This window comes from Eschrichtius robustus, chromosome 12 (genome assembly GCF_028021215.1).
Source record: "Eschrichtius robustus isolate mEscRob2 chromosome 12, mEscRob2.pri, whole genome shotgun sequence".
NCBI classification, from domain to species: domain Eukaryota; kingdom Metazoa; phylum Chordata; class Mammalia; order Artiodactyla; family Eschrichtiidae; genus Eschrichtius; species Eschrichtius robustus.
Genome location: NC_090835.1, coordinates 27,586,433 through 27,604,410, shown reverse-complemented (window position 1 = coordinate 27,604,410; position 17,978 = coordinate 27,586,433). Strand labels below are relative to the sequence as shown.

Below are 17,978 nucleotides of genomic sequence, written 5' to 3'. Positions count from 1 at the left end.
TTCTTAGCATCTACAAGTATTTTACAAAATCTACTGTTTCCCACTTTGGGATATTCTTTTGAAACAATAAGCTTGAATAAGATTTTTGCTGTAGTTATTAACGAAGCATTACATACAATATGTCATCTACAAATTATATTCACTGTATTATGCCACTTATACTTTTAGATTTTCGTTGTATGTAGCTTTTTAAAGCCAGAACTCAGGTCATGAAATTAGCCCATTCATGGAGCATGTTGAAAGGGCTTTTCCAAACGTGCATGTTGTCAAACACAAATGTCCTTATAAATGCTTTTTTTCTGGATATTAGAAAATCTAACTTTCTAATAAGAGCATTACAAAACAAAATGTTGCTGCTAACCAGTAGCTTAGAAATCCAGAAATGATTCATGCCTTTCCCGCAGTTAAAATACATCTTAATAATTTGAAGGTCACTGGCTTCAGCAGGGCGCCAGCACATAAAGGGGTTTTAAACATGCAGTTTAAAACCCTTGGGATTAAACCAACCTTGTTGGCATATTTTATTTATACAGAGATTATCTCCAAAGGAGATTCATTGGTCTTTTGACTATAATGAAGCCCTTTCTTTATTGACTTCATTGTGCCATAAATGAAAAGAGATTTCTTTTTATGGCAGGAAATAAAATGTTCCCATCTCCACAACACTCCTTGCATCCTAAGAGTCTGATTTAGACAAAAATCTATTTGTTGTGTCCTACGTCAGGAACTAAAAATCTTGATAATCTTCTTTTATTTCCTGTTTGCTTTATCTTCCTAAGGTGACACAGGTATTGCCAAGCACAGAGAGAGGCCTGAACTTGGCCTCTGAGAGGCTGAGGGGGCAGATAAGAAGGGGACCGAGTTCCGAATATTGAGGTCTGTCCACTACAGGGGTGGTTAGCAGTCCCTGGTAACAGCCCAGTTGCGGGGCGTGGGGTTGGAGAGAGGTCTGAGCACGACTGACTTGACCCAAGTACTGTGCTTTATAGGCTCTCCCTTCCCTCAGATAGATTTGGTTGGGATTTGGAATAGGGTTGAAGGAACTGCTAAGGGTTAAATGAACTTTATAGAGATTGGCCTCAGTAAGTGACTTAAGGCCCTCCAGAATCTTAATGGTAATTTCATATGTACCCACAGCCTGCCAGAGTGACAAGCAAGCAGCGATATTTTCTTAAACAGTCCTTAAGCCAGTCAACCCCACAGCTAAGCATCTTGGCAGGAAGGTAAATCCTATGACACTTTATTTACCTGGCATCATCAAGGTGACCAGAAGATCAGTGTGAATTTTCCAGGTAACCGAAGTTTACCCTTAAAGCCAAAGCGATTCGTTTCAGCCCTTTTTTGTTGTGGTTGGAGAGCTTCTTTAAAATGTATTATATGGTTCTCTGCCCTCTCTAACCCTGTATGTTCAATTTAAGATCTAGAGAGGTCATGTAAGGTGGAAGAAGCCAGCTTTGGAGTCAGCCTGGCCCCGCCACTTCATGATGACAGTAGACCTTGGCCAAGTTCTTTGGTTGTCTTAGCCACATTTTCTACATCCATAAAATAGGGGTCATGACAGCCCCTAGATCATAGGATCATGCATGTAAAGCGATTAGCACCTAACAGTAAATCATAGCTTTGTGCATTTACTAAATGCCAAGCACTCTTGTAAGTACTTATGTTATCTAGTTTACTGTGCATAACGCTCTATGAGTTAGGTGCTTATGATTTCCGTTTAGAGATGATGAGGAAAGGGAATCACAGAGAGGTGAAGTCACACCACCAGGCAGACTGGCTCTGGCTTCTGGCACTTACTCCACTGCCTCTGGATGGCTGATACACAGGAAGCATTCCGTCAATGGTGGCAGATAAGAGTAACAACTACACAATTTGACTGAGTTGCAGGCTAAAGACCCTACCACCAAGCAGCGTACTGGGCGGGGCCCTCTGCAGCGCCTCCCTGTGGTGGATGTTCAGGGATGCTTGGGTGCTGATTTTTTCTTTCGAATTTCAAACCAAAAATTGCTAAGTTTTCCCCTTTTTGTTTATGTAATCTCTTGTTCCTTAAGATTAAGAGATAGCAACTTCTTTGGCATGGGTGATTTCCCTCTAATGGCTCTGAGGATGTAAATACAACAGAGACATAACCACAGATTTGGGAAGCAACTTTTCTTTTTTTTTTTAATTGAAGCATAGTTGATTTACAGTGTCGTGTTAGTTTCTGGTGTACAGCAAAGTGATTCAGATATATATATGTATATTCTTTTATACATATATATATATATATATATTCATTCTTTTTCTCATTCTTTTCCATTATGGTTTATTACAGGATATTGAATATAGTTCCCTGTGCTATACAGTAGGACCTTGTTGTTTATCTGTTTTATATATAGTAGTTTGTATCTGCTAATCCCAAAGTCCTAATTTATCTCTCCCCCACCCCTTTCCCCCTTTGGTAACCATACCTTTGTCTTCTATGTCTGTGAGTCTGTTTCTGTTTTGTAAATATGTTCATTTGTATCATATTTTAGATTCCACATATAAGTGATATCGTATGGTATTTGTCTTTCTCTGTCTGACTTACTTAGTATGATAATCTCTAGGTCCATCCCTGTTGCTGCAAATGGCAAAATTTCATTCTTTTTATGGCTGAGTAGTATTCCATTGTGTGTGGATAAACAGATAGATAGATAGAACATATCTTCTTTGTCCATTCTTCTGTCGATGGACATTTAGGCTGTAGAAGCAACTTTTCTTCATGTTCACATGCATTTTTCTTTATTTCCTGCAGTTTTGCATTTGAGGTCAACATTAACCAGCTCTTTTTTTCCTCCTTGGAATCTCTCACCTTCTTACTTTCTTCTCAGTAGACGTTCACCCTCTTCTAAAGCTCTGCTTTTGATGAGAACAAACCAGAGACTAATTTCAGGCTTCATCAGAAGTAGTACATGAGGATGTTCTGTTGTGGACTGACCGAAATAAAAAGCCTCTTAAATGCCAAATTTAGTTCCAGCCACAAAAGGCTAACATCTTGGAACAAAGTATAAATGATGTTATTTAATAACAACAGCCCACTTTTCTTGATCCTCAACTGACTATATCAAATATTTTATAATGGCATGATTTAGTGGGAATAGTACTTATCCCATTTTTGCCTAATTTAAACCTTTGGTATCTGGAAGCTCTATATGTAAAAATATTGGCACAAAAATTACACAGTAACATTTTACCAGATTAACCGAGATACTCTAATTCCTTGCTTTTCCTTGAAACTGTGCTCTGAGAATGAAGGCAGTGTGTCCCAGTGCATGCGAGCACAGGCTTTGGGCTTAATACACCAGGATTCAAATCTCAGCTCTGCCACTTAGTAATTGTGTCACTTCAGACAAGTTGCCTCAGTCTCCTTATATGTAACATGAAGATGACGACATCCTCTTTACCTAGTTCTTGTGAAGATAAGTGTATGGAAAGCATTGAGCACAGTCCCTGGCAATCAGTAAGGTCTCTCTTCACATTTATATCGACTCTATCTATCATTAGACCATTTCACTATAGCATAATAATCCAACCTCTAACCTGTAGTCAGTGAAAACGTCTCTACTTTGATTCCAGCTCATCTTTTCCTTTTCTTTTTGTTTCTCCCCCATCACCCCTGTGTCAGCAACATTTATATTCACCTGAGTCATCAAATCCATCCCTTTTATGGCACTCGTCGTCCTCACCGTGTCGTTACACACTGTTCGTGCTCTTACTTTCTTATGTTCATTGTAACAAATGTTGCCCTTGGGCAGACACCATCTCCCTAATATCTGGCTAAGTCCTAGGTGCTCAGTAAATGCCTCTTCCAGTGGCTTCCCGTTCACTGTGACCCAGACAACAGCTGTTCTCTCCCAGTCGGAGCACTCTTTGCCTTGTCTCCGTGGCCAGCTTCCACTGCCATACTCCAGGCTTCAGTTAATCTTTCTGAGCTTGTGTTCCCAACTATAAGATGAGTATGAAAATAGTACCTATCTCTTAGGGCTTTGGGGAGGAATGAGTACATGTTAATACATGTAAAGGGCACAGAAGGTGCCTGGTCCATAGTTAGTGCCACTAATAGTTGCTACATTCGTTAGTGAAACTCAGATGTATAGGTGGAGATAACATTTTACAGATGGATATCTTCTTATAGCACAGGATCTCTCCAGATAAAAATTGAACAGATCAGGTCTATGATGCTGTCCTGATTGCTTGGCCTTCTGCTAGTTAATTTTATAATTATCTGGCTCATGTTGAGAGAAATTTAATCGAAAAACGATGTAAGAGGAAAACTATTAGGACTTCTAATTAGCTGTAGCCTTATATTCATCTTAATATTGAGGAGAAAAAGATTTACCGACCCCTCAGTTTCATTTATCTTGATTGAAAGACAAATAATGTATTATCTGGACTGCTGATGGTGGTCACTACGGCGTGTGTGTGTGTGTGTGTGTGTGTGTGTGTGTGTGTGTGTGTGTGTGTGTGTGTGTGTGTGTGTGTGTGTGTGTGTGTGTGTGTGTGTGTGTGTCTGCCTGCCTGCCTGTCTGGTAGTTTTATGACGTTACTGGTGGTGCCTGGAAACCCAGAGGAGTATGATTAGACTTCTTTGGATAAAGAATCAAATTGGAGGCTAGTGAGTCGTTTATTTCCATATACGATTATCATACTGAGCTCTGCTGGGTTTTGCTGCATCTAGCCGTGGAGGGAGCAGAGCAACTTGATTTCTGGGCATGTGTGGCGTTAGCTTGGACAGTACAGTTGAGCACTTTGCAGGAAAAAATAATAAATTGTTAACCTAAAAGCATTTTTTTTAGCGACTTGAGCTGGGCTATGCCCTTTAAAACACCGTGGTATGTACCTTGCAGAGTAAAATACCTCTAAAGCTGATGTGTTTTTTCTTATTTTGAACTAGAGTCCATGTGCTTAATCATGGCACCATAAGTTTATTGGGAATCTCCAGTTCTAAACTATCACTGTGGAATAAATATTGCCCTCAGCCTATTATACTGTTAACCCCACGTCACTCTACTCTTGGAAACAGCATTGTGTCTTCCATTTCAAAATAAATAGGAGAAAAGTGTTGCCTGCAGTCTGTAGGCTGGAGTGTTTGTGGGGCTAGGTTGTGACCCATCTTATTTATGTTGCCTCTTGTCTAAAGATGAGTTTATTCTTGGGTTAATCTTTTAGAGATGCTCCAATTTTGTACACATTAGTCCTTCTCTCAACTTAAGGTCTTTTCTTTGCCACTTGATCATTATTGTAGAATTTGCTTACTTCTAAACATTTTAAGTGAAGTGATCAGATAATTTGGGAAATTTTTCTTGAACTGTGCATTCTGCTAAATATTCTGGGGAAACATTTTGGCTCGGCTTACTTTGTTAATGCTGGTTACATCATTATGGGAGCTATAGATTTCTTGGGCGTGCAAAATGATTGCATATTCATGAACATCTTCAATCCTGAAATATTTGTAAATAACTTGGCAATTTTTTTCATAAGGTGGCCTATTAAAATGATTAGGTCTTTAATTGTTCACACAGAAAGACTCTGTACGTACAGAGCACCCCCTATTTGATAAGTAACGTTCCTCTGCTAAGCAGTTTGGATTATGAACGTTTATAAGTCACCTTAAACAAAGTATATGAGAGATGCTTTTTTCCGCTTTAGAATGATGCAAGTTTGAAAATGTCAATAGATGCAAAAAGCCACCCTAGAGCTTTGCTCTCTCGAAAGAAAGTAGAGAAGGAATGACATAGTCAATGTTAACTGTCACCAGATGAAGAGAAATCAGATTGTCAGGCCTGGATCTATAACATTCTTGCCAAAGTAGGACCTCATTTACACATACAGATCTTCATACCCTTTGCTAAGAAAAGCATCTGTGGCAGTTTAGATGTTTGTGCGTTTGCCAAAGATCTTTCACTCTGAATAAAGTAAATGTCATGTCTGTTGTTTATCTCAAATTCAGCAGAGTATTTTTAAAAGGAAATATTTGCGGGGGAGGGGCGAGGGAAGGAGGGAAAGAGGAGGTTGGGGAGCTCCAGTTAGCGGGGTGTGGCTGTGTTCCGGCAGTACTCAAGTAGCAGAGTGGATCTGGGTGAATCGGCTTAAAACACGCTTGGGGCTCAGGAACTGAAAATGTCCTTTTGAAGTGACAACACTACAAATAAATTGCAATGTGGAGTCTTCCTGAATCTACACCTAGTCTGTCAACACCAAAAAAAAATCCAGTTAATTCCATCAAACTGGTTATTTGGCATTGTGTAGACACAGCTGTCTTGAACGAAAATTGTGAACACTTAAACATAGATGGCGTTGTACCCGAAGCCCGCTGGTACAGTGGCACCTGTCTGTAATTGTGTATAAAGATTGCTTAGACTTCAGAGATCAGAAATAGGACTTAGTTGTTCCAACTTCAAGCTGGACCCCACTGAATAGCAAGGTTTTGAAAAACGTAGGGTGTGATAACGTTTCTTAACAAATAAGTACCCTTGGTAAGCTCAGAATTTTAGTTAAGAGTATGATGTGGTGATTTAACTACATAAGTTGCCTTGAATATAAAGAATAAAGGTAATAGTTTAAGACTGTTTTTAAAAAAACCCTGTGTAACCTAGCATTTAGGCATTCAGAATCATAATGAGACCCTAATGTCAAGTAAATCCAGAGACTTTTCTTGAAGACATCTATTTCAGGTGATACAATTACATCAGTCTTTGCAAAAATCAACTATCTGTCTTCAGTAATCCCTTATCAGTGTTATTTGTTTATGGAAGTATTCTTTGTGACTCTGAATATTGTTTTATTCCCACAGATGACATGGAAGCCATTCCTGTCAAACAGTTTGTCAAACACATCGGTGAGCTCTATTCTAATAACCAGCATGGGTTCTCTGAGGATTTTGAGGTATGTTTCAAAACCGGAAATTTGTTTCCTGAAAGCTAACTCTTACTTTCCAGGGAGTTTTGTAAGCTTGAAGTGAATGTGTTTCAAGCATAACAGAAGCAGTCACTGAGGAAAGTGGGGACTCGATTCTCTTTTTTCTTTTCCTTACACTTAAGAGTTTTAACAGGCCCTCTTTTCCCAGTAAAAATGAGGTGAATGGGGGTTGCTTGTGCACTTCTGTGAAAGAACAGACTTAGTGGCAGGAGAGAGGCAACCTCAGATTCTCTCTTCATCTGCATTCTAACTGGGGCAGCAGTCATCATGCAAAGGACAGCGCTCCTCATTCCGTGTCACTTCTGGGATGTACAAGGTGTAGCGGAGACAGCAGATGTGAAGTCTGAGGGATCTGAAGCTGGCTCCACCACGAGTGATCTTTAATATCCTTGAGCCAGTCATTTCATTTCTGATCCCCAGTTCCCTCATTTTTAAAAATGGCACTGATGTCACCTCCAACCCTAACGATGTTGGAAAAAAACGAATGATTAACATCCTGGAAAGTGCTGGGTTAACTGTTAAGCCCATGCAAAGGTCGACTGTTGTTTTCGTGACTATTAGTCCTTGGAGAGGAGACGTGGGTGAACGCAGCCTTCTGATTTTAAGAACTGGGATGTAGGAAACAAGGTAGAGAGCAGCGCGCACTACCCTGCCAGCTCTGGGTTCCGTGCCAGCTCAGCAATGACAGGGTGTCAATGAGGAGCTATTAAACAGACTGCCCTTTTCTTCACTGAGGCGCTTCACTAAGGCACATCTCTGGCAGCAAGAGTTGTGCCGAGGAGGCCAAGTTTTCATGGCAGCTCAGCTGTCTTCTAGCTTTGTGGGTAAGTCGATTCCTTTCTGTCTCGTTTCTGCTTTAAAATGGAAATGATGATGATGGCACTAACCTGCCCACCTCTTTTCACGAAATTGGTTCTGGGGATCACATGGAATAATGGAAGGTAAGCCCTTTGAGATCGCCCAGGAGCTATACAGCTGGGAGGTGGCAGTTATTTCGCATGGAGAAGGAGAGAGAAAAAGAGGACCAGAAGCCCCTGTCTCTATGCAAATTTGGAGTCCCCAAAGGCCATCCTAAAGGCAATTATATTGACAACTTGTTTTAAATTAAGTCCTTCTCCTAGCTTTTTTGTTTTCCTTTTATTTCTTGAGCAGAAGCAAAGCAAAGGTGGTAGAGAGAAGGACCCCTCTGATTTATTCTGCAGTCGTATGTTTCATGGAACAAACAAAAACACGTCAAGTGTTTAACGCGGCTCTTAGGTGCTGCCCTAGAAAAGGTGCCTGTCCAAGTACAAAGCACATGGTTTAAAGTCAAACGTTTTGTATTCATGAGGACAGCACATGTGTGTGGTGTTCAAGTGATTTAGTTCAATTGACTGTTGGCTGGATGACTGAGCAAGACTATTGAGGCATTTAACAATGTTGATGGTATTCGGGACAAACATTTATCCTCTAGAGACGAGAATTTGATCAGGATGATCAAATGCAACTCCAGTTTCTCAATTATTTATGATTTGAGGCCCCAGTGCCATTCATCACAGCTGGTTTTGACACCATTTAATTATTCAAAATAATCAGCTACACCTCTGTAAACTTGATCTGACTCAAAATGGGCTTCGCTGCATCAAAATCACGCCTGTCAACAAATCCTGGGCATCTGCACCCTGTCTCTATCCTAAAAAGAAAACTGTGGCTAGACGCTTTTGTCGCCTATATTGAACTCTCCAGCTTAAGTATTATTCTGGTAGTTTCAGGATTGGAACGGGGAGGGCGGGGAGGAGGGAGGCTTTGTTCTACTGTTGTTATTTCACAGTCTGTCCTGGTTTGAAAGGTTTCAAATCGGGGCTCTTCAGACTAGGAAGAACATCCTTTCTCCCTCAAAGAATAGTAAGACAGCCATGTAAAGGGGGAAATGAGACATAGAAAAGCTCACTAACATACTGTCATCATCTAATTTAGGGGGAATTTGAAGTATTTTGAAACAGTAGTAGTGTACTCCTTTTGGGTAGCTCTGCTAGAAAGGAAAATGGTAACAGGCTCTATAAGAAGCGATCAAGGCTGTTTTTATAAACAAGAGATAGTAATAGGCTGTAAAAAGGAGGTCAGGATGAGAGATTTTGTGTAATTTAACAACAATAAAACAAAACCCTCATATTAAGAGAGTGGTAACCTCAACCTCAGGTTTCTTTTATGTGGAATAACGACGGCCGGCATCTACTTGGCACGGTTGCCTGGATTATTTTGCTCGTTCCTCAGAAATACCCCATGAGGTGTGTGCTATTTTACTGTCCCTATTTTGCAGATGAGGAAAGTTACCCATGAGAAAACTGAGGCATTGGGTGATTCAGTTACGAAGTGGCAGCAATAGGGTTTAAGACCAAGGCTTTCTGACTCAAGCCCACATGTTTAACCTTGATGCCCTCCAGACTCTCATCGAAGTAGTGTCCTATAATGAGCTGAAGTCAAAGGAGAGAGAACCAAGATTATCAGTGATTGTCTAAAACTGATCATGCAGCTGATGGGCCAGTGAGTTCCTTGGCAAGAAAAGGGGCGGGGGGAGCAGTCAAAATAAGGAGCCTCCCGCCCCCGCCAAGACTACTGGGAGCCCAGTACATGATCTTTATGGGCTAGAGCCTTGCCAGAGGGCTGAGAATCTGACTTATAAAAAAATCTTGTATAACCTCTGAATAGAGGCCTAAAATTAGTCAAAGAACTAATCTTAAGATTATAGAGGAAACCACTGAACAGTGAATATTTGCCCATTAAGAGGAGTTAAAGCAACTCATTCTGCAGTTACTGAGTACCTAGCATTCTCTGAGTACCTGCTATTCTCCACAGGTACTGAGTACCTACATGGTATAAGGCACACAGATGAACTGGACAGAGGGCTTGCCCTCAGGGAGTTCAGCCTGATGGGGGAAGACTAGAGTATACACAGCTAAAGTAGAAAGAGGGCAAAGCAAAATAAGTGCTAATACAGAAATGAAGTTCTGGAGGAGAGCAAAGGAGAAGGGCTCCTATGTATTTTGATTGGGTATTTCTGCAGAAGTTCTATTTGCCCCATCTTGATTTCAAATCTTGGAGGGAAATGGAAAAAAACAAAGGTGGTGAATAGCTGTCATACGTTCAGAACTTTGCTGCTTGGAGGAGAATGAGAAATGATTCACTGGTAATTTTGAGTCTTTGTTTGGAGGTGATACTGAAAGCAAGCTTTTGGTCCTTGTCAGATAAATTTTGGAGGCTGTTAAAAGCTGGGGACGTTATACCTCTAGCAGATTTTGCAGTCACTGGAAATAACGTCAATCCTTACGCCAGGATAGTGTTCAGTGACTGTTCCCTTGGCTACCTTAGCTGACTACAACCTCACTCTTCCCCGGCCTCCCCAGTCATAATCCAGGAGGCTTCCAGAGGCGCGATGCTAGCATATAATCTTTCAAGATCAGGGGAGCTCCAAGGCCCTGTGGGTCAACAGAATTAATAGGCAGGGGTCAGGGGCATCACAGGTTTAAAGGCTGAGCGCAGAGATGAGGCCAGAGGTCCAATACCCCTTGACAAGATCCTTTGGGGGATCAGGTCTGTTACAATTAACTCCAGCTGAGCTAAATTTGGGCCAGTTGCTCATCTTAAATCAAGAGAACAAAGCTTTGTCCACCTGAGCTCATGTGCCAAGGGACCAGTGGCCACAATCGCTTTATGTAAGATGCAGAGTTCTCGTGTTGCCGATGACAGATACCAAGAGTTCCTGACAGAGGCGGAAAGCTGCAGAAAGAATGCTGCCTGCAGGATGGCAGAAAATGGCCCTGTCAAGTTTCCGGAGCCTCGGTGACGAAATGCCAGTGTGGGTCTTAAATGTCCCACAGGAAAACATTTTAAACCCTTGTCATGAAAAACATCATAGTTGGTTAAGTTGAGGTTTTTATAAAGAGTGAGAAAAAACGTACGTTAGCCAAATTTCACAGATCGTACAGGAAAAATAATTCTATTTTATAGACCAGCTGCAGTATGATAGACACTGTGATGTACTCTCCAAAGATGGGTTGGTTTTCTGGAGGGGAAGGCAGTCATTTTAGATAAAGACATATGGATTCGGATGGGGGAGAAAAGGACAGGCATTCTTAGCAAGGAAAATGGCAGTGAAGCACAGAGCAGGAGGTCATACGGTCTGTTCAAGGGGCATAGAGTTAAAACTGTGTGGCATTGGGAAGGGAGTGGGTGGAAAACAGGATGGGACCTTGAAAGCCTGGCTAAGGAATCTGGCGTCTCTCTCTAGAGGTGTCTGAGTGAGAGAACAGCAAAGTCAAAGCAGCATTTGAAGAAAATCAGGGCGGCAGCAGTTTGTAGCCTGAGCGGAGGAGAGTAGAGGTAGGAAGATGAGTGTGGCCAGTACCTGGCGAGGGCCAGCTGTGAGTCCGACACTAAACAAAGCACTGAGCTGTGGTCATGACTTAACCTTGTGTACAGCAGTCCCCTGAACACAGTTTGTGGGCTGCCTGAACTCAGACACTAAGAAAGTTATACACGCTCGGTCCAACACTTGGTCACCCGGTCCAAAATATTTCCTTCTCAGCTTGCTTCACTGTGAAGCTGAGTAATCTGAAAGATTTCTAGATCTGTTCTGGTTGGCTTCTTTTTTTCAATTTGAGCTACCGAATGGGAGGACAGTAGGTCACCATGTGCCCTTTGGACAGCCTTTCACATCCACAACTCCAGGCAGGAGGTGATGTAGTCTGTATCATCTCCCAAGAATTCTGTGTCTGTCAGCTTTTAGTGGTTTTGTTTGTTCCTTTTTTTAACTTATACTTTATTTTAAATCTCTTGTTCTCAGTTGGCTCTTTTCTGTGATCGTGTGCCTGTTCCTTCGCAGAATATTCATTTTGAGAATACCAGCTCTGTTATAGAGACAGTAAAGTACAAACAAGCTTAAATCTTAAACTTTTTATCAGGGTGCTGAACAGGTAACTTTACTATACACACTCTATCGGCCAGTGTCACTTCAAAAGGTTTTAACACCTATTAAAGCCACATTAACTTTGAAATGCCAGTTCTGATGGAGAAAAGCCACTCCAGGATCAGATGATATTATCAGCATCTAAATGAGTCAGGCAGTACTGCAAGGAATTACAGATGACATTATTATCCACAAGACAAAATCAGAAGGCCATAGGCAAACCCCTTGGGTTCTCATAAAATCAGATTTAACGTTATTTATGACTATCCTTTGTTTTCTGTCATTCATATAATTGGAAAAGTGAAATAGAGGCAACGGATCAGACCAAGAGTTTTAGATAACACAGAGTTTGATTGGCCATATTGAATGGCTGCTTTAAACAGTACAGACAGCTGCTCCCACGCAGGCTTGGTCAATTGCATTAGACTGTAATAGAGGCCCCACCTCAGTCCATAGTGTGTGGTCAGAGCCACACAATGGGAAAAAAATATCAATAAACAAAGCGAGTCTCAAACTAAAGTACTAAAAGCTGAAAGCTCAGCACAAGATATCTGAGCAGCTCAGCCCTGAAGAGGTACATGCCAAAGGTATGACCTTCAAAACCCAGAAACCAAAGCATGTCAGCTTATTTCACGGATTTGTGTACAGATTGAACTAATGTCTTCCAGAATACAAATCCATTTTCCAAGGTTTTCTGGCCCTGAAACTATTCAGAAGAGCACACGTCAGGCTTTCAAGGCAGTTCTAAAAGGCAAATATTCTGAGTACGGCTAGCGGCTAGCGTCGCTTCTGTTCTTGGAGATGTTAAGATATCAGACTCATTCCATTGTGCTCACATTTTATTATCTATTTTAGAGAAAAGAGCCAAAGGCAGCCTTAAGGCCCTTTAAACCAGCATTTGCCAAACTGAAGGTTATAAACCATTTTAGATAGAATAGCAAGTATCAGAGTTTATCACATTTAGTAAAAGTAAGAAAAGATAAAGAATTGTCATGAAACGCACACTTTCCCCAGAGAGGTGTGTTGGATTAATGCCTGTGGGTCTTCTTCTTTTTCTTTGCTTCCTTCCTTCCTTTCCTTCCTTCTTTTCCTTCCTTCCTTCTTCCTTCCTTCCTTCCCTCCCTCCCTCCCTCCCTTCCACTGGGAATGCCTACAATTATGAAAAATTGAATATATATATCCTCTAGGAATCGGGTGTCCATGAATATGGTTTCTTTGAATAGTTAGTGACCCATTGTTTTTATACCTTAGTTAAGTTCTTTGATCACAGTGAGTTCCTCCTAAGTACTTTGCAAATATGAAAGACAGCCAGTTCCTTGTTTCATTATGCGTGATGTAAATACTGTGGAAATCATCCATAATTGCTATGCAACTCCTTTGTGAAGAAAAGTCTGCACGCTCGTAAACTCTGTTACATCTGTTACGTGTAAAACATTTCTCCTGATCATCTTGTGTCACTTTGTCCCTGCTCTTTGCCGCAGCTGTGCGCTGCTAATGACTTCCCTTATTAGTTCGCGCCAGTGCAGTCTTGGGTTTGAAGCACACAGTGTAGAAAAATGTGGCTTTTTAGCAATCTTGTATCAGGCTAATGGATGATGTTTCTATCCATGGCAAAGGTGACCGGAGAGGAGAGTTGCTTCTCCCACTGCTGTTTTTCTAAAGAAGGATAACGTAAATAAATTCAGAGTTAACAAATAACGCATCAGAGCCATATATATTTGAGCCAGATATGACAACTGTTTAAGTTCTATTAGTGTCATTTCAGGGCTGAGTACAGTCAATTTGTAGTCTGTTAGTTATAAAACGAGGCTGTAAGGACTATAATATAAGCATATTGCAAATCATGGTGGAGATTATTCTTCTGCCTGGAATATTCCTGTTCATCCTTTAAGGCCCGGGTGAATCATCTCCTGTCTAAAGCCTTCCTCTGTGTTCCCATCAGTTTCTTCAGGCCTCTTTTCTACTAATCACATTTGACTGTCATCATCCTTTTACATGTTGTTCTCAGCCATCCGACTGCGACACATTCAAAAGGAGATACTATTTTGTAATCCCCATGCCTAGGTCAAAATCTGGAATAAAGTAGATAGTTGATGAATTAGTAAAGAATGAAATCCTTTTATCTTGTTCACATCCTTCATACGTTTGTTATTAATATGTCAGTAATGATTTCTGAAGTTGAGTTTGGGGAGGTAACGGTGGCCTGTGGCTGGGAAGTGTGTAAATACTCTGTGCTTTTGGATGTAAATAGTTCCTTTCTTTCTACGACCTTGTTGTTAAAAGTCTAACGCGTGTCTAAAAATCTTTGAAATCTCAATGTTTGTTTTCTTCTCTAGGAGGTCCAGCGCTGTACAGCTGATATGAACATCACTGCAGAACATTCTAATCATCCAGATAACAAGCACAAAAACAGATACATCAACATTTTAGCATGTGAGTAGTAAACTTTAAACTATCTTAACTGCGGGGAAATGAAATCTTTCTGCTGGGTAGAAGCTGAAAGGCAAGCAATCAGAATCAGGATGCCAAGAGAAAATTACACTTGCAAGTTAACCTCTCATTAGCCCATCTTCAACAGTGTGGAAGAAGAAGTGGGGACATTCTCTGCCCGCTGAGTCTTTCACGAAGCTGTCAGATCTCTGCTTAATAATCAGGTGATCGAAGGAAATGTTCTGAGCTTTACTGTTTTTACATGAAGTGATTTCATATCTGATGCTGGGAACCAAAATGTAATGTCATGTCGCTATCTTGACATTGTTCTTAACCAATGAGAGCCAAGTCTTTTAACACACATGGAAATACTGGGAACTGAATCAAGGAAGTTGAATTTCAAAGCAGTCTCTCTAAGATTAGGTAATTAGTTTATACCAGTCCTTGTGGCCCATGCGCTTAGTCCTGTCCAAAACATTTCCAGGGTCAAGAATACCCTGGAAGTTCAGGACGCAAACAAATAAAGTGTTCTTCTTACAGAGCCTCAAGGAATACCCTAAGAGGACAGGCTACTTCTGTGGCTAGAAGGCCTCTTTTTGTAGACATTGTGGCTTGGGTCACTGGCTGAAAATATACACTTCTGTATTAAGGGCAGGGGCACAGATGTTTATGGTTAACATACACTATGGTAAAGAACACAGTACTTGCAATTTTATGTAACAGCGCATTTAAATCGGACCACTTAAATCTGCACGCTACTATAGATAGTTCTTCTTTTAAATAATACTTTACTGAGATGTAATTGACATACCATATAAAATTCACCCATTTTAACATTAATTGGAATTTAAAGTGAATTTCAGTGGTTTTTATTATCGACACAGAGTTGTACAACCATCACCACCATCTAATTTTAGAACATTTTCAGGACCCCAACAAGAAACTGCCTTACCCATGAGCAGTCACTCCCAATTCCTCCCTCTCCCAAAGTCCCTAGGAACCACGTACCTACTTTCTTTCTCTATGTGTTTGCCTATTCTGGATATTTCATATAAATGGAATCAAACAATATATGGCCTTTTGTGTCACTTCTACTTGGCATGATGTTTTTAAGGTATACCCATGGTGTGGTGTGGCTTATATCACTACTTCATTCCTTTTTATGGCTGAATAATACTCTGTGCTATGGATATACCACATATTCATTTCTCATTTGATGGACATTTGAGTTGTTTCTACTTTTTGACTATTACGAAGAAGGCTGCTATGAACATTTGTGTACAAGGTTTTGTACAGACATATATTTTCAACTCTCTTGGGTATATACTTAGGAATTGAATAGCTAGGTCATACGGTAACTTTACGTGTAACATTTTGAAGAACTTCCCAACTGTTTACCGAAGTGGCTACACCATTTTACATTCCCAGTAGCAATATACGCAGGTTCCAACGTTTCCACATCCTTGCCAACACTTGTTACTATGTTTTTTTGATAATAGCCATCCTAATGAGCGTGAAGTCGTATCTCAGGGTAGTTTTGATTTGCATTTCCCTAATGATCAGTGATGTTGAACATCTATTCATGTATTTATTGGCCACCTGTATATGTTCTTTGGAGAAATGTCTGTTCAGATCCTTTGCCCATTTTTTAATTGGATTGTCTTTCTATTGTTGAGTTCTTTATAGATTCTAGATACAAATCCCTTATCAGATATATAGTTTGCAAATATTTTCTTCTATTCTGTGCATTGTCTTTTCACTTTCTTGATATCCTTTGAAGTACAGATTTTTAAAATTTTGGTGAAATTCAGTGTATTTTTCTTTGGTTGCCTGTGGTCTTGTTCTCACATCCAACGAACCAGTGCCTAATCCAAGATCATGGATATTTACACCTGTCACAGTTTTTTGGTCTTAGCTCTGACATTTACGTCTTTGATCCACTTGAGTTAATTTGTGTATATGGTGTGAGGTAGGGGGTCCAGGTTCATTCTTCTGCATGTTGATATCCAGTTGTCCCAGCACCATTTGTTGAAAAGACTCTTCTTTCCCCCATTGAATTGCCTTAGCACCCCACCAAAAATCAACTGACCATAAGTGTGAGGGTTTATTTCCAGACTTTCCTTTCTTTTCCATTAATCTGTATGTCTATCCTTATGTCATTGCCACACTGTCTTGATTACTGACTTTGTAATAAGTTTTGAAATTGGAAACTGTGAGTTGCTCTTCTTTTTCAAGGTTGTTTAGGCTATTCTGGATCCCTTGTACTTTCATATAAATTTCAGGATCAACCTGTCTATTACTGCAAAAAATGTAGCTGGGATTTTAATACGGATTATTTTGAATCTATAGATGAATATGGGGAGCATTGCCATCTTAACAAAATTAGGTCTGCCAATTTATGAAGATGGGATGTCTTTCCATTTATATAGGTCATCTTTTATTCCTTTCAGCAATCTGCATTTTACAAGTGTTGTGCTTTTATTAAATTTATTTCTAAGTATTTTATTCTTTTGGATGGAATTGTTCACTTGATACTTTCAGATTGTTAATTGCTAGTGTATAGAAATATAATTGATTTCTGTATGTTATGTTGATCTTGTATCTTACCACATTGACTGAACTCATTAGTTCTAACAGTTGTGTGACCCTTGTTACTTTCTATATTTTTGTTAATAGCCACTCTAACAGGTGTGAGGTGATATGTCATCATGGTTTTGATATGCATCTCCCTGAAGATTAGTGATGTTGAGCACCTTTTCATGTACCCATTGGCCATCTATATGTTTTCTTTGGAAAAACGGATATTTAGGTCCTCTGCCCATATTTTAACTGATTGCTCGTTTTGCTAGCTATTGATTTGTGTGAGTTATTTATATATTTTGGATGTCAACCCCTCATCAGATGCATGATTTGCAAATATTTTCTCCCCCTCGGTAAGCTGCCTTTTCATTTTGTTGATGGTTTCCTTTGCTGTGCAGAAACTTTTTAGTTTGATGTAGTTCCACTTGTTTATTTTTGCTTTTGTTGCTTTTGGTTTTGGTGTCAGATTGAAAAAAATCACTGCCAAGACTTATGCCAAGGAGCTTTTTTTCCTCTGTTGTTTTTTTCCTAGGAGTTTTATGATTTCAGGTCTTAAATTCAAGGTTTTAATCCATTTTGAGTTAATTTTTATGTATGGTGGACTGTAGTGGTCCAGTTTCATTCTTTTGCATGTGGCTGTCCACTTTTCCCAACACTGTTTATTGAAGAGACTGTCCTTTCCCCATTGTATATTCCTGGCCCTTTTGTCATAAACCAATGGACCATATATGTGTGGGTTTATTTATGGGCTGTCTACTCTGTTCCATTGATCTGTGTGTCTGTTTTTATGCCAGTACCATACTGTTTTAATTATTATAGCTTTGTAATATAATTTGAAGTCGGGGGCGTGATGCCTCCAGCTTTGTCCTTCTTTCTCAAGATGGCTTTGGCTATTTGAGGTCTTTTATGGTTCCACGCACATTTTAGGATAGTTTGTTCTATTTATGTGAAAAATGCCATTGGAATTTTGATAGGCATTGCATTGAATCTGTAGATTGCTTTGGGTAGTAGTATAGACATGTTAACAATATTAATTCTTCCAGTCCATGAGCATGGACTATCTTTCCATTTATTTGTGTCTTCT

The 17,978-nt window shown here is 40.1% G+C and overlaps 1 protein-coding gene across 3 annotated transcripts in view; it reads left to right on the top strand.

Annotated features, from left to right (window-relative positions):
- The window catches only part of PTPRG (protein tyrosine phosphatase receptor type G), a 723,417-nt gene that overhangs the window by 670,896 nt on the left and 34,543 nt on the right, over positions 1 to 17,978 (top strand). For all 3 annotated transcript variants that reach the window (XM_068557227.1, XM_068557228.1, XM_068557226.1), the window contains 2 exons: positions 6,815 to 6,906; positions 14,221 to 14,317. In XM_068557227.1, coding sequence (XP_068413328.1) covers positions 6,815 to 6,906; positions 14,221 to 14,317 — 189 coding nt within the window. The remainder of the gene's footprint in view (positions 1 to 6,814; positions 6,907 to 14,220; positions 14,318 to 17,978) is intronic.